Source organism: Nerophis ophidion, linkage group LG10, assembly GCF_033978795.1.
Source record: "Nerophis ophidion isolate RoL-2023_Sa linkage group LG10, RoL_Noph_v1.0, whole genome shotgun sequence".
NCBI lineage: Eukaryota > Metazoa > Chordata > Actinopteri > Syngnathiformes > Syngnathidae > Nerophis > Nerophis ophidion.
The window spans coordinates 46,442,363-46,456,586 of record NC_084620.1 but is presented as its reverse complement, the minus strand read 5'-3'; the positions used below and the strand labels follow the sequence as shown (position 1 = coordinate 46,456,586).

The window sequence follows — 14,224 nt, the reverse complement described above, 5'->3', positions numbered from 1 at the left end:
TATATATACATACATATATGCATGTATACACACACACACACACACAAACATATATATATATATATATATATGCCAAAGACAGGTCCAAAGACATGCACCAGGGGATACCCTGTTTCCATATGAGTTGGAAAATTGTGTTAGATGTAAATATAAACGCAATACAATGATTTGCAAATCATTTTCAACCCATATTCAATTGAATAGGCTACAAAGACAACATATTTGATGTTCAAACTCATAAACATTTTTTTTTTTGCAAATAATCCTTAACTTTAAAATTTGAGGCCAGCAACACAGGACAAAGAAGTTGGAAAAGGTGGCAATAAATACTGATAAAGTTGAGGAATGCTCATCAAACACTTATTTAGAACATCCCACAGGTGTGCAGGCTAATTGGGAACAGGTGGGTGCCATGACTGGGTATAAAAGCAGCTTCCATCAAATGCTAAGTAATTCACAAAAAAGGATGGGGCGAGGGTCACCAATTTGTAAGCAAATTGTCGAACAGTTTTAGAACAACATTTTTTAACGAGATATTGCAAAGAATTTAGGGATTTTACCATTTACGGTCCGTAAAATCATCAAAAGGTTCAGAGAATTTGGAGAAATCACTGCACGTAAGCGATGATATTACGGACCTTTGATCCCTCAGGCGGTACTGCATCAAAAACCGACATCAGAGTGTAAAGGATATCACCACATGGGCTCAGGAACACGTCATAAAACCACTGTCAGTAACTATAGTTGGTCGCTACATCTGTAAGTGCAAGTTAAAACTCTACCAAGCAAAGCGAAAGCCATTTATCAACAACAACCAGGAACGCCGCCGGTTTCGCTGGGCCTGAGCTCATCTAAGATGGACTGATGCAAAGTGGAAAAGTGTTCTGTGGTCTGACGAGTCCACATTTCAAATTATATTTGGAAACTGTGGACGTGGTGTCCTCCGGAACAAAGAAAAGAATAACCATCTGGATTGTAATAGGCGCAAAGTTTAAAAAACAGCATCTGTGATGGTATGGGGGTGTATTAGTACCCAAGGCATGGGTAACTTACTCAGCTGTGAAGGCACCATTAATGCTGAATGGTCCATACAACATATTCGATGTTCAAACTCATAAACTTTTTTTTTGCAAATAATAATTAACTTAAAATTTCATGGCTGCAACACATGCCAAAGTAGTTGGGAAAGGGCATGTTCACCACTGTGTTACATCACCTTTTCTTTTAACACTCAAACGTTTGGGAACTGAGGAAACTAATTGTTGAAGCTTTGCAAGTGGAATTCTTTCCCATTTTTGTTTTATGTAGAGCTTCAGTCGTTCAACAGTCCGGGGTCTCCGCTGTCGTATTTTACGCTTCATAATGCGCCACACATTTTCGATGGGAGACATGTCTGGACTGCAGGCGGGCCAGGAAAGTACCCACACGCTTTTACTATGAAGCCACGCTGTTGTAACACGTGGCCTGGCATTGTTTTGCTGAAATAAGCAGGGGTGTCCATGATAACGTTGCTTGATTGACAACATATGTTGCTCCAAAACCCGTATGTACCTTTCAGCATTAATGGTGCCTTCACAGATGTGTAAGTTACCCATGCCTTGGGCGATAATACACCCCCATACCATCACAGATGCTTGCTTCTGAACTTTGCGCCTATAACAATCCGAATGGTTATTTTCCTCTTTGTGCTGGAGGACACCACGTTCTCTGTTTCCAAATATACTTTGAAATGTGGACTCATCAGAACACCTTTACACTTTGCATCAGTCCATCTTAAAGGAGCTCTGGCCCAGCCAAGCCGGCGGCGTTTCAGGATATTGTTGATAAATGGGTTTTGCTTTACAAAGTAGAGTTTTAACTTGCACGCACAGATGTAGCCACCAACTGTAGTTACTGACAGTGGTTTTATGAAGTGTTCCTGAACACATGTGGTGATATACTTTACACACTGATGTCGGGTTTTTGATGCAGTACCGCCTGAGGGATCAAAAGTCCGTAATATCATCGCTTACGTGCAGTGATTTCTCCAGATTCTATGAACTTTTGGATGATTTTATGGACCCTAGATGGTAAAATCCCTAAATTCCTTGCAATAGCTCGTTGAGAAATGTTGTTCTAAAACTGTTCGACAATTTGCTTACAAAGTGGTGACCCTCACCCCATCCTTATTTGTGAATTACTTAGCATTTCATGGAAGCTGTTTTTATACCCAATCATGGCACCCACCTGTTCCCAATTAGCCTGCACGCCTGTGGGATGTTCCATATAAGTGTTTGATGAGCATTCCTCAACTTTATCAGTATTTATTGCCACCTTTCCCAACTTCTTTGTCACGTGTTGCTGGCATCAAATTCAAAAGTTAATGCATATTTGCAAACAAAACAATGTTTATCAGTTTGAACATCAAATGTGTTCAAAAGGAGCGTTCAAAACAAGATGGAATAATCACAACGCCTCCTTTAGAAACCAGACTTTGCGGAATTCTACAGAACTCAGCAAACACATTTGGAACCTCAAAGACAATAATGTTGAATATTCAATAACATGGCAAATTCTTGCATCCAGCACACCTTACAACAGTGGTAATAAAAGATGCAACTTATGCTTAAAAGAGAAACTGTTTATTATATATCATCCAGATCTATCATCCCTCAACAAGCGCAGTGAAATCCTTTCAACATGCCGCCACAGACGGAAACACCTCCTAGGTAACACATGAGCCAATCACCACACCCTACGCCTGCCTGTACCCACCCACTCTGTGCCCTATATAAACCATTGTATGTGAATGCTTCCATTAAAATCTCCTGATGATTGAGGGAACCCCTCATGAAACAGTTCTGTAGAGATGAAGTAGTCTTGTGATTTTCCCCACACCTACATATATACATATATATATATATGTATATATATATATATATATATATATATATGTATATATATATATATATATATATATACATATATACATATATATATATATATATATACATATATACATATATATATACATATATATATATATATATACATATATATATATATACATATATATATATATATATATATATATACATATATATATATATACATATATATATATATATATATATATATACATATATATATATATATATATATATATATATATATATATATATATATATATATATATATATATATATATATATTTACATATAAACATACATATATATTTATATACCAAAGACATGCACCTGGGGATAGGTTGATTGTTAACACTAAATTGGCCCTAGTGTGTGAATGTGAGTGTGAATGTTGTCTGTCTATCTGTGTTGGCCCTGCAATGAGGTGGCGACTTGTCCAGGGTGTATGCCGCCTTTCGCGGCATAAGTGTTAGAAATGTATATATATATATATATACACACACACACACATATATATACCTATACACATATATATATATAGATAGATAGATACGATCTGTCTTTCCGGCCAAATGCATCTGGGATAAGACTCCAGCACCCTCCACGACCCCAAAAGGGACAAGTATGTATATATCTACACACATGTATACATACATAGCTACTACGAACACCATGTTATTATCATGTAGTATTTTATTCCCCAATACTCACAATCCAACATGGCTAAAAAATCTGAAATGACCACAATCGCCCCCTAGTGTACGAGAGGCACACTGCGTATGAGTGTGGCTATTAGGACTTTACACAAACGTGTGACGTTAGAAGAAACAAAATTGAGAAATCAGCCTCGTTTTTTTTTTAAAACTTAAAAGGCAGCTGTTGTGAAAAGACTTAATTGCTGTGAGGTTCTGTGGTTGGTCGTAAAAAGTGAATCTTTTCACGTTTTTATTTACACCAAATGTACATATGGTACTAATTAACATGCACAGTACAGCCCTGTGTTAAAAGATAACGTCATTTTTCGGTCTATTATATCAAACTATGGTTATGGTTTGATTTATTTATGATATAATTTATTTATTGTACGATACATCATGCAATAATTACATGTGTTTATTTCTCTTCACATGTTCGAAAAGTAGGCGGGAGAAGCAAATCTTATTTAAATCCTACCCCTTACTAACACTTTTGTTCACTTCCTGTTCTCGTCTTGTAATTGTGACAAAATGTACGCCAATAAACACAACAGTTCTCTTAATAGTGAAACCACTCATGATTCTCATATGAAATTAATATTATTCCATTTTCAATAAATTCAGAATGTTAATCATGGTTCTTCTTCTTTGTAAACATTTTTATTTGAACTGTTTCTAAAAGGCCTACTGAAATGAGATTTTCTTATTCCAACGGGGATAGCAGGTCCATTCTATGTATCATACTTGATCATTTCGCGATATTGCCATATTTTTGCTAAAAGGATTTAGTAGAGAACATCCACGATAAAGTTCGCAACTTTTTAGTGCTGATAAAAAAGCCTTGCCCGTACCAGACGATATGCGTGTGACGTCATGGGTTGTGGAGCTCCTCACATCTGAACATTGTTTACAATCATGGCCACCAGCAGCAAGAGCGATTCGGACCGAGAAACCGACGATTTCCCCATTAATTTGAGCGAGGATGAAAGATTCGTGGATGAAGAAAGTGAGAGTGAAGGACTAGAAAGAAAAAAAAAGACTATACAGTGGGAGCGATTCAAATTAGACAAATTTACTAGGATAATTCTGGAAATTCCCTTATCTGCTTATTGTGTTACTAGTTTTTAAGTAAGATTGTATGGTCGTACCTCCATCCATCCATTTTCTACCGCTTATTCCCTTGTGGGGTCGCGGGGGGCGCTGGCGCCTATCTCAGCTACAATCGGGCGGAAGGCGGGGTACACCCTGGACAAGTCGCCACCTCATCGCAGATGGTCGTACCTGTACAACCTAAAGGTCAGCCCCGCACCTTTCTTCAGCACCAGTCGACGGGTGGTGGCGATGCCCATCTCTGCCCTTCGCAAAGGACCCTCTTCGAAACACGATGTTTCAAAATGATCGCTGCATAATACACTGTACTTTGTGTGTTTGGTCCAATCCAACCGTGTTCGCTTGACCGCTCTGTTCCATAGTAAAGCTTCACCGTCATCTTTCGGGAATGTAAACAATGAAACACCGGCTGTGTTTGTGTTGCTAAAGCCGGCCGCAATACACCACTTCCCACCTACAGCTTTCTTCTTTGACGTCTCCATTATTCATTGAACAAATTGCAAAAGATTCAGCAACACAGATGTCCAGAATACTGTGGAATTATGCGATGAAAACAGACGACTTATAGCTGGGAACGGTGCTGGAACAAAATGTCCTCTACAATGCATGACGTCACGCGCACGCGTTATCATACCGCCGCGATTCAGCAGGATACTTAGGCACAAAATTTTAAACTGTAATTTAGTAAACTAAAAAGGCAGTATTGGCATGTGTTGCGATGTTAAAATGTCATCATTGATATATAAACTATCAGACTGTGTGGTCGGTAGTAGTGGGTTTCAGTAGGCCTTTAAACTGGATTATATTAGTACACTGTTTGACTTCTTTGCTTTATCCTTTCCGTAATTCAATTCCACATACTGATATACTAAAGGTTTTAAATGTTGTACGTGCATACAAATGTTTTAAGTCACATTTTTCTCTGAGGTAATTTTTTCAGATTACAATGATTTGCCAATCATTTTCAATTTATGTTCAATTGAATAAAACTGCAAAAAGAAGACACTTCACATTCGAACTGGAAAACCGAATTGTTTTGCAAATATCCGCTCATTTGGAATTTTATGCCTTCAACATGTTTCAAAAAAGCTGGCAGAAGTGGCAAAAAAGACTGAGAAAGTTGAGGAATGCTCATCAAACACTTATTTGGAACATTCCACAGGTGAACAGGCTAATTGGGAACAGGTGGCTGCCACGGTTGGGTATAAAAGCAGCTTCCATGAAATGCTCAGTCATTCACAAACTAGGATGGGGCGAGGGTCACCACTTTGTGAACAAACGCGTGAGCAAATTGCCGAACCGTTTAAGAACATTTATCAATGAGCTATTGCAAGGAATTTAGGGATTCAAAAGGTTCAGAGAATCTGGAAAAATCACTGCGCACAAGCAGCAAGGCTGAAAACCAACATTGATTGCCCGTGACCTTGGATCCCTCAGGCGATACAGCATCAAAAAGCGACATAAGTGCGTAAAGGATATCACCACATGGGCTCAGGAACACTTCAGAAAACCACTGTCAGTAACTTCAGTTGGTCGCTACATCTGTAAGTGCAAGCTGAAACTCTACTATGCAAAGCGAACGGCGCGGCGAAGTTGGTAGAGTGGCTGTGACAGCAATCTGAGGGTTACTGGTTAAATCCCCACCATCTACCATCCTAGTCACGTCCGTTGTGTCCTTGGGCAAGACAATTCACCCTTGCTCCTGATGGGTCCTGTTGAGCGCCTTGCATGGGTGAATGTGTAAATACTGTCAAAGCGCTTTGGGCTCCTTAAAAGGAGGTAAAAAAGCGCTATACAAGTGCAACCCAGTTACCATGTATCAACAACACCCAGAAACGCTGACGGCTTCGCTGGGCCTGAGCTCATCTAAGATGGATTGATGGAAACTTAAAAGTGTTCTGTGGCCTGACGATTCTACATATCAAAATTTTTTGGGAAACTGTGAACGTCTCGTCCTCCGGAAACAAAGAGGAAAAGAACTCTTTATTACTATGCAAAGCGAACGGCGTGGCAAAGTTGGTAGAGTGGCTGTGCCAGCAATCTGAGGGTTACTGGTTCAATCCCCACCATCTACCATCCTAGTCACGTCCGTTGTGTCCTTGGGCAAGACAATTCACCCTTGCTCCTGATGGGTACTGTTGAGCGCCTTGCATGGCAGCTCCCACCGTCAGTGTGTGGATGGGCGAATGTGGAAATACTGTCAAAGCGCTTTGAGCTCCTTAAAATGGGGTAGAAAAGCGCTATACAAGTGCAACCCATTTACCATGTATCAACAACACCCAGAAACGCTGCCGGCTTCGCTGGGCCCGAGCTCATCTAAGATGGACTGATGCAAAGTGTAAAAGTGTTCTGCGACCTGACGATTCCACATTTCACATTTTTTTGGGAAACTGTGAATGTCTTGTCCTCCATAACAAAGAGGAAAAGAACCATCCGGATTGTTTTAGGCACAAAGTTCAAAATCCAGCATCTGTCATGGTATGGGGGGGTATTAGTGCCCAAGGCATGGGTAACTTACACATCTGTGAAGGCACCATTAATGCTGAAAGGTACATACAGGTTGTGGAGCAACATATGTTGTCATCTAAGCAACGTTATCATGGACGCCCCTGCTTATTTCAGCAAGACGTGTTACAACAGCGTGGCTTCGTAGTAAAAGAGTGCGGGTACTAGACTGGCCTGCCTGTAGTCCAGACCTGTCTCCCGTTGAAAATGTGTGGCCAATTATGAAGCCAAAATACCACAACAGACTGTTGAACAACTTAAGCAGTACATCAAGCAAGAATGGGAAATAATTCCACCTGAAAAGCTTCAAAAATTGGTCTCCTCAGTTCCCAAACATTTACGGAGTGTTGTTAAAAGGAAAGGCCATGCAACACAGTGGTAAAAATGCCCCTTTGCAAGAATTTGCAAATCATTGTATTCTGTTTTGATTTAACATTTACACAACGTGCCAACTGCACTGTTTTGGGTTCTGTAAAATCTTTACGTGAATTATCCATCCATCCATCCATCTTCTTCCGCTTATCCGAGGTCGGGTCGCGGGGGAAGCAGCCTAAGCAGGGAAGCCCAGACTTCCCTCTCCCCAGCCACTTCGTCTAGCTCTTCCCGGGGGATCCCGAGGCGTTCCCAGGCCAGCCGGGAGACATAGTCTTCCCAACGTGTCCTGGGTCTTCCCCGTGGCCTCCTACCGGTTGGACGTGCCCTAAACACCTCCCTAGGGAGGCGTTCGGGTGGCATCCTGACCAGATGCCCGAACCACCTCATCTGGCTCCTCTCGATGTGGAGGAGCAGCGGCTTTACTTTGAGTTCCTCCCGGATGAGAGAGCTTCTCACCCTATCTCTAAGGGAGAGCCCCGCCACACGGCGGAGGAAACTCATTTCGGCCGCTTGTACCCGTGATCTTATCCTTTCGGTCATGACCCAAAGCTCATGACCATAGGTGAGGATGGGAACGTAGATCGACCGGTAAATTGAGAGCTTTGCCTTCCGGCTCAGCTCTTTCTTCACCACAACGGATCGGTACAACGTCCGCATTACTGAAGACGCCGCACCGATCCGCCTGTCGATCTCACGATCCACTCTTCCCCCACTCGTGAACAAGACTCCTAGGTACTTGAACTCCTCCACTTGGGGCAGGGTCTCCTCCCCAACCCGGAGATGGCACTCCACCCTTTTCCGGGAGAGAACCATGGACTCGGATTTGGAGGTGCTGATTCTCATTCCGGCCGCTTCACACTCGGCTGCGAACCGATCCAGTGAGAGCTGAAGATCCCGGCCAGATGAAGCCAACAGGACCACATCGTCTGCAAAAAGCAGAGACCTAATCCCGCGGCCACCAAACCGGAACCCCTCAATGCCTTGACTGCGCCTAGAAATTCTGTCCATAAAAGTTATGAACAGAATCGGTGACAAAGGGCAACCTTGGCGGAGTCCAACCCTCACTGGAAACGTGTCCGACTTACTGCCAGCAATGCGGACCAAGCTCTGACACTGATCATACAGGGATCGGACTGCCATAATAAGACAGTCCGATACCCCATACTCTCTGAGCACTCCCCACAGGACTTCCCGAATTAAATACGTGAATTACTTTACAACAAATAAGTTGGGGGAATTACTACAATAGAGTTAAATTACCATATTAAAGAAAAAAAAGTGTTTTGAGAAAAAGCTTTTAAGACATACAATCGTGATTTAGTGATTACCAAAAGAGAATAAGATTAGACGTTACCTTTTTCTGTACGGGCCACGGCTTGGTAATGGCCGAGATGTCACAGGCCGTCATCAGCATCGACCTGAAAGCGGTGACATCGTCATGACATCTTGCAAGGTTGCATCATACATTTGGAGAGGATTCCTTCCTACCTCAATAAATCTCTGTGACGTTCATCCTCCCACGCAAACTGTCGGCTCTTCGTCAACTCGAAGAACTCCTGGCGCCTCCTGTCAGAGCAACAAAATATGACATGAGCACAATCCTGATCCGGCGAGGGCAAATGTGAATAGGTCATCATTTTTAAATTTGGCAAGTGTATTAAAAATAATAAGACACATGGCAATCAGAACCATGGACTCGGGTCCATGGTTCTCGCCCGGAAAAGGGTGGAGTGCCATCTCCGGGTTGGGGAGGAGATCTCGCCCCCAAGTGGAGGAGTTCAAGTACCTCGGAGTCTTGTTCACGCGTGAGGGAAGAGTGGATGGTGGGCGTCTTCAGTAATGCGGACGCTGTATCGATCCGTTGTGGTGAAGAAGGAGCTGAGCTGGAAGGCAAAGCTCTCAATTTACCGGTCGATCTACAGTACGTTTCCACCCTCACCTAAGGTCATGAGCTTTGGGTTATGACCGAAAGGACAAGGCTCTCCCTTAGAGGTAGGGTGAGAAGCTCTGCCATCTGAGAGGAGCTCAAAGTCAAGCTGCTGCTCCTCCACTGTCAGGTTCAAACACTGTTGACATTTATTAAACAGACCAGAAGCAAGGGATCATGCAGAGACAGTTCAATTTGGTTCAACGAGGAAACACGTGTTTGGGGCTGTATTCTAGTTACAGATCCAAACTACGTTCTAAAAGTCAAGCCCGCGTGGTTCCTCTGTGTATTTGGAGGGTGAAAAGCTCTGCCATCCGGGAGGAGCTTAAAGTAAAGCCGCTGCTCCTCCACTGTCAGGGTCAAACACTGATGACATCTATTAAACAGACCAGAAGCAAGGGATCATGCAGAGACAGAGTTCAATTTGGTTCAATGAGGAAACACGTGTTTTGGGCTGTAGTCTAGTTACAGATCCAAACTACCTTCTAAAAGTTTAGCTCGGGTGGTTCCTCTGTGTATTTGGGGGGTGAGAAGCTCTGCCATCCGGGGGGAGCTCAAAGTAAAGCCTCTGCTCCTCCACATGGAGAGGACCCAGATGAGGTGGTTCGGGCATCTGCTCAGGAAGCCACCCGAACGCCTCCCCAGGGAGGTGTTTCAGGCGCGTCCGACCAGCAGAAAGCCACGGGGAAGACCCAGGACACGTTGGGAAGAGTATCTCTCCCGGCTGGCCTGGGAACGCCTCGGTATCCCCCAGGAGGAGGTGGACGAAGTGGCTGAGGAGAGGGAAGTCTGGGCTTCCTTGCTTAGGCTGCTCCTTCGTGACCCAACCTCGGCTAAGCGGAAGAAGGTGGATGGATTGATGGAAAAGACATGTTCAAAGTATTCACAGCCTTTGCTTAATACTTTCTTGATGCACCTTTAGCTCAGGTCTTTTTGAGTACGATGCCACCAGCTTGGTGCAACTCTCTTTGGGCCCTTTCTCTTGTTCCTCTTTGCACCACCTCTCAAGCTCCATCGGGTTGGATGGGAAGTGTTCGTTACATCCGGGATGTTTCTGGACCTTGCTGCATTCATCTTTCCCTTTATCCGAACTGGTCTCCCAGTTCCCGCAGCTGAAATCCATACCCACAGCAAGGAACTCGACATCGCCCTCAACGAGAACATGAGGATTGTCGCCGACTTCCTGAAACCCACCCCAAACGAAGTTCCTCCCGGCTGGCATGGCACCAGCCGACAACGCTAGGAAAACCACACACACAGACTTGTGAGTAAGGCCTCGCAGGATCCAACCCATGTCCTGCATGAACTTGTAGCAGACTCCCAAGAATTTGGTCGCCAACGTCTCCCCTCCAGGCACCTGTTCTCCTGCCACCCAGCAACTCTTCCATCCATCCATCCATTTCCTACCGCTTCTATACCATCTTAACATTTGTTAACAAAACAGTTATACACCTATTTAATAATACCACCTTGAGATTTGACAACCAAACAATTATGCATCTAATAATAACACCTTAACATTTGAAAAACATATATGTATATATGTATGTATGTGATATATATATATATATATATATATATATATATATATATATATATATATATATATATATATATATATATATATATATATATATATACACATATATACATATATACACATATACACTCCCACGCCTATTGCCCTCCTTCTTTTACAGGTAGGAGAGCAACATGACCTGACATACGCCGTCTTTTCACCAACTTTGGAACAGATTTTCATTGCCTCAGCAACATTTTTAGACCTCTTCAGATCCGTGGTTTTGTTGGTAATACTTTCCCGAGGTTTCCAGATTTACCGTCTTTTTTTCCTTCCAACTTGAGAAAGATCGACGGCAAATATTTATAACTTATTGTTATTTATAACCGCTTTTTCTTTTTGTACGCTCCCATTCTTTGAACGTAATTAAGTCCCTTTTGGGGAGGAGGATTAAAGGGTGACAGTAGTCGAGGATCACTGGAAAGAGATCTGAAGAGGTCTTTTAATTCACGCCAGACACAAAGCAAGCTATTGCATGGCACTCATTAAAGTAGGACGGAACATCTGTGTCACGTGATCGATTCTGCAGCTAACATGACACATATGTTCTGGCTCTGCAGTTATTTAAAAAAATATTTGGATTAAAACAAGTGCAAAACATACAATGCAATTTTAGATGTCGTCCGCTTTTCCCCACCCTTCCACACAAGGCGCAGTATCACTGGTTCTATAAGAAAATAATTCCCAGACCAACAAGTAGACCTCTTACAAAACCCAAAACCAGTGAAGTTGGCACGTTGTGTAAATGGTAAATAAAAAAAGAATAGAATGATTTGTAAATACTTTTCAACTTATATTCAATTGAATAGCCTGCAAGGATAAGATATTTAATGTTCCAACTGAGAAACTTCTTTTTTTTTGTAAATAATCATTAATTTAGAATTGAATGGCAGCAACACATTGCATTTTTAACAATGTGTTACATGGCCTTTCCTTTTAACAACACTCAGTAAACGCTTGGAAACCAATCTTTGAAGCATTTCCGGTGTAATTATTTCCAATTATTGCTTGATGTACAGCTTAAGTTGTTCAATAGTGTCCGTTTTGTTATTTTAGTCTTCATAATGTGCCACACATTTTCAGTGGGAGACAAGCGTACCCGCACTCTTTTACTATGAAGCCACGCTGTTGTAACACGGGGCTTGGCATTATCTTGCTGAAATAAGCAGGGGCGTCCATGATCACGTTACTTGGATGGCAACATATGTTGCTCCAAAACATGTATATACCTTTCAGCATTCATGGTGCCTTCACGGATGTTTAAGTTACCCATGCCTTGGGCACTAATTCACCCCCATACCATCAAAAATGCTGGCTTTTCAACTTTGCGCCTATAACAATCCGAATGGTTCCTTTCCTCTTTGGTCTGGAGAACAGAACGTCCACAGTTTCCAAAAATAATTTGAAATGTGGACTCGTCAGACCACAGAACAGTTTTACACTTTGCATCAGTCCATCTTAGATGAGTTCGGGCCCAGCGAAGCCGGTGGAGTTTCTGGGTGTTGTTGATAAATGGCTTTGGCTTTGCATAGTGGAATTTTAACTTGCACTTGCAGATGTAGCGACCAACTGTAGTTACTGACAGTGGTTTCCTGAAGTGTCTCTGAGCCCATGTGGTGATATCCTTTACACACTGATGTCGCTCTTTGATGCACATCAAAGGTCCGTAATATCATCACTTACCTGCAGTGATTTCTCCATATTCTCTGAACCTTTTGATGATTTTACGGACCGTAGATGGTGAAATCCCTAGATTCCTTGCAATTGCTCGTTGAGAAATGTTGTTCTTAAACGGTTCCACAATTTGCTCACGCATTTGTTCAAAAAGTGCTGACCCTCGCCCCGTCCTTGTTTGTGAATGACTGAGCATTTCATGGAAGCTGCTTTTATACCCAATCATGGCACCCGCCTGGTCCCAATTAGCCTGTTCACCTGTGGGATGTTCCAAATAAGTGTTTGATGAGCATTCCATGACTTCCACAGTCTTTTTTGCCACTTGGCCCAGCTTTTTTCGAATCATGTTGCAGGCATCCAATTCCAAATGAGCTAATATTTGCAAAAATGACAAAGATTAACAGTTTGAGGATTAAGTCTTTCCAGTCTATTCAATTGAATATAGGTTGAAAAGGATTTGCAAATTGTTGTATTTTGTTTTATTTACCATTTACACAGCGTGCCAACTACAGATCTCAAGGTGACAGTTCGAGGGAAAAATAAAAATGCGGAATAAATGGAGTGAGATTATTTTCATGTCTAAAAACAAAAAATGTGACTAATGTTACAACGATGGCGTGTACGTGGTTTTGTGTACTTGTCACGTACTTGAAGTACAGGGCGAGGTCGGTGGAGAGAATGGCCATCTCGATCATCTTCAGAGTAGTTTTGTACTCCTCCACGGACAGACTACTGAGGATCTGGTTACCCTGAAATATTCCAGTGAGGAAAAGTACATTAATGTTTCAAAAACTTTTTAGTTGAAAGTCACAATAGCATGCAAGGAAGCTTAAGTACACACATACTGTAAATACCTACATTTGTGAGGGAAAACTTCTCAATACCGTTGCAATAAAATTGTGACATTATGAGAGGAAATCTTGCAATGTGATTAATTTTTTATTTTAACTCTTTTGCAAAATGAAATGAGAAAAATCATTTAAGTCCCAATATCATACTCCAAATTTTAGATATTACAAAAAATACTTAATGGTTATCCCCAAACTTTTGACTAATTATTCCCTTCTTTTGACCTTATTTTGCAGATTTGACGAGGTCTGAGTGTGTTCACTATTACTAAAATAATCCATAGCTGCAGCCCAACTTTGTTCTGGTATAAATATTTATGCCACACAAACTGTATAGATCTCAGCATTATTATTTACATTCTCATTAGTGAATTCAAATACTAACTTCTCCTACTAATGTTATTTTAATTTACTATTGATCATGAGTTTTATTTTAGTTTTATTTTTGCATTTTGTTTCGACAAAATGTTCAAAATACATATAGCTCTTGTCAGTGTTGGGGATAGGGGTTGGGTGGGTGGGTGTAAGGATGGTGCAACTCGGCCTGTCGCCATCACGTCTCCACCTCGTCGCTGCCACCACAGCCTGGGGGCCAATAAAAAATT

At 41.9% G+C, this 14,224-nt stretch overlaps 1 protein-coding gene across 1 annotated transcript in view; it reads right to left on the bottom strand.

Annotated features, from left to right (window-relative positions):
* pde5ab (phosphodiesterase 5A, cGMP-specific, b) overlaps positions 1 to 14,224 on the bottom strand; it is a 126,943-nt gene that overhangs the window by 23,425 nt on the left and 89,294 nt on the right. Inside the window, exons 17-19 of the mRNA XM_061913926.1 lie at positions 13,420 to 13,520; positions 9,080 to 9,157; positions 8,946 to 9,009 (exon numbers count right to left, since the gene is read on the bottom strand). Coding sequence (XP_061769910.1) covers positions 8,946 to 9,009; positions 9,080 to 9,157; positions 13,420 to 13,520 — 243 coding nt within the window. The remainder of the gene's footprint in view (positions 1 to 8,945; positions 9,010 to 9,079; positions 9,158 to 13,419; positions 13,521 to 14,224) is intronic.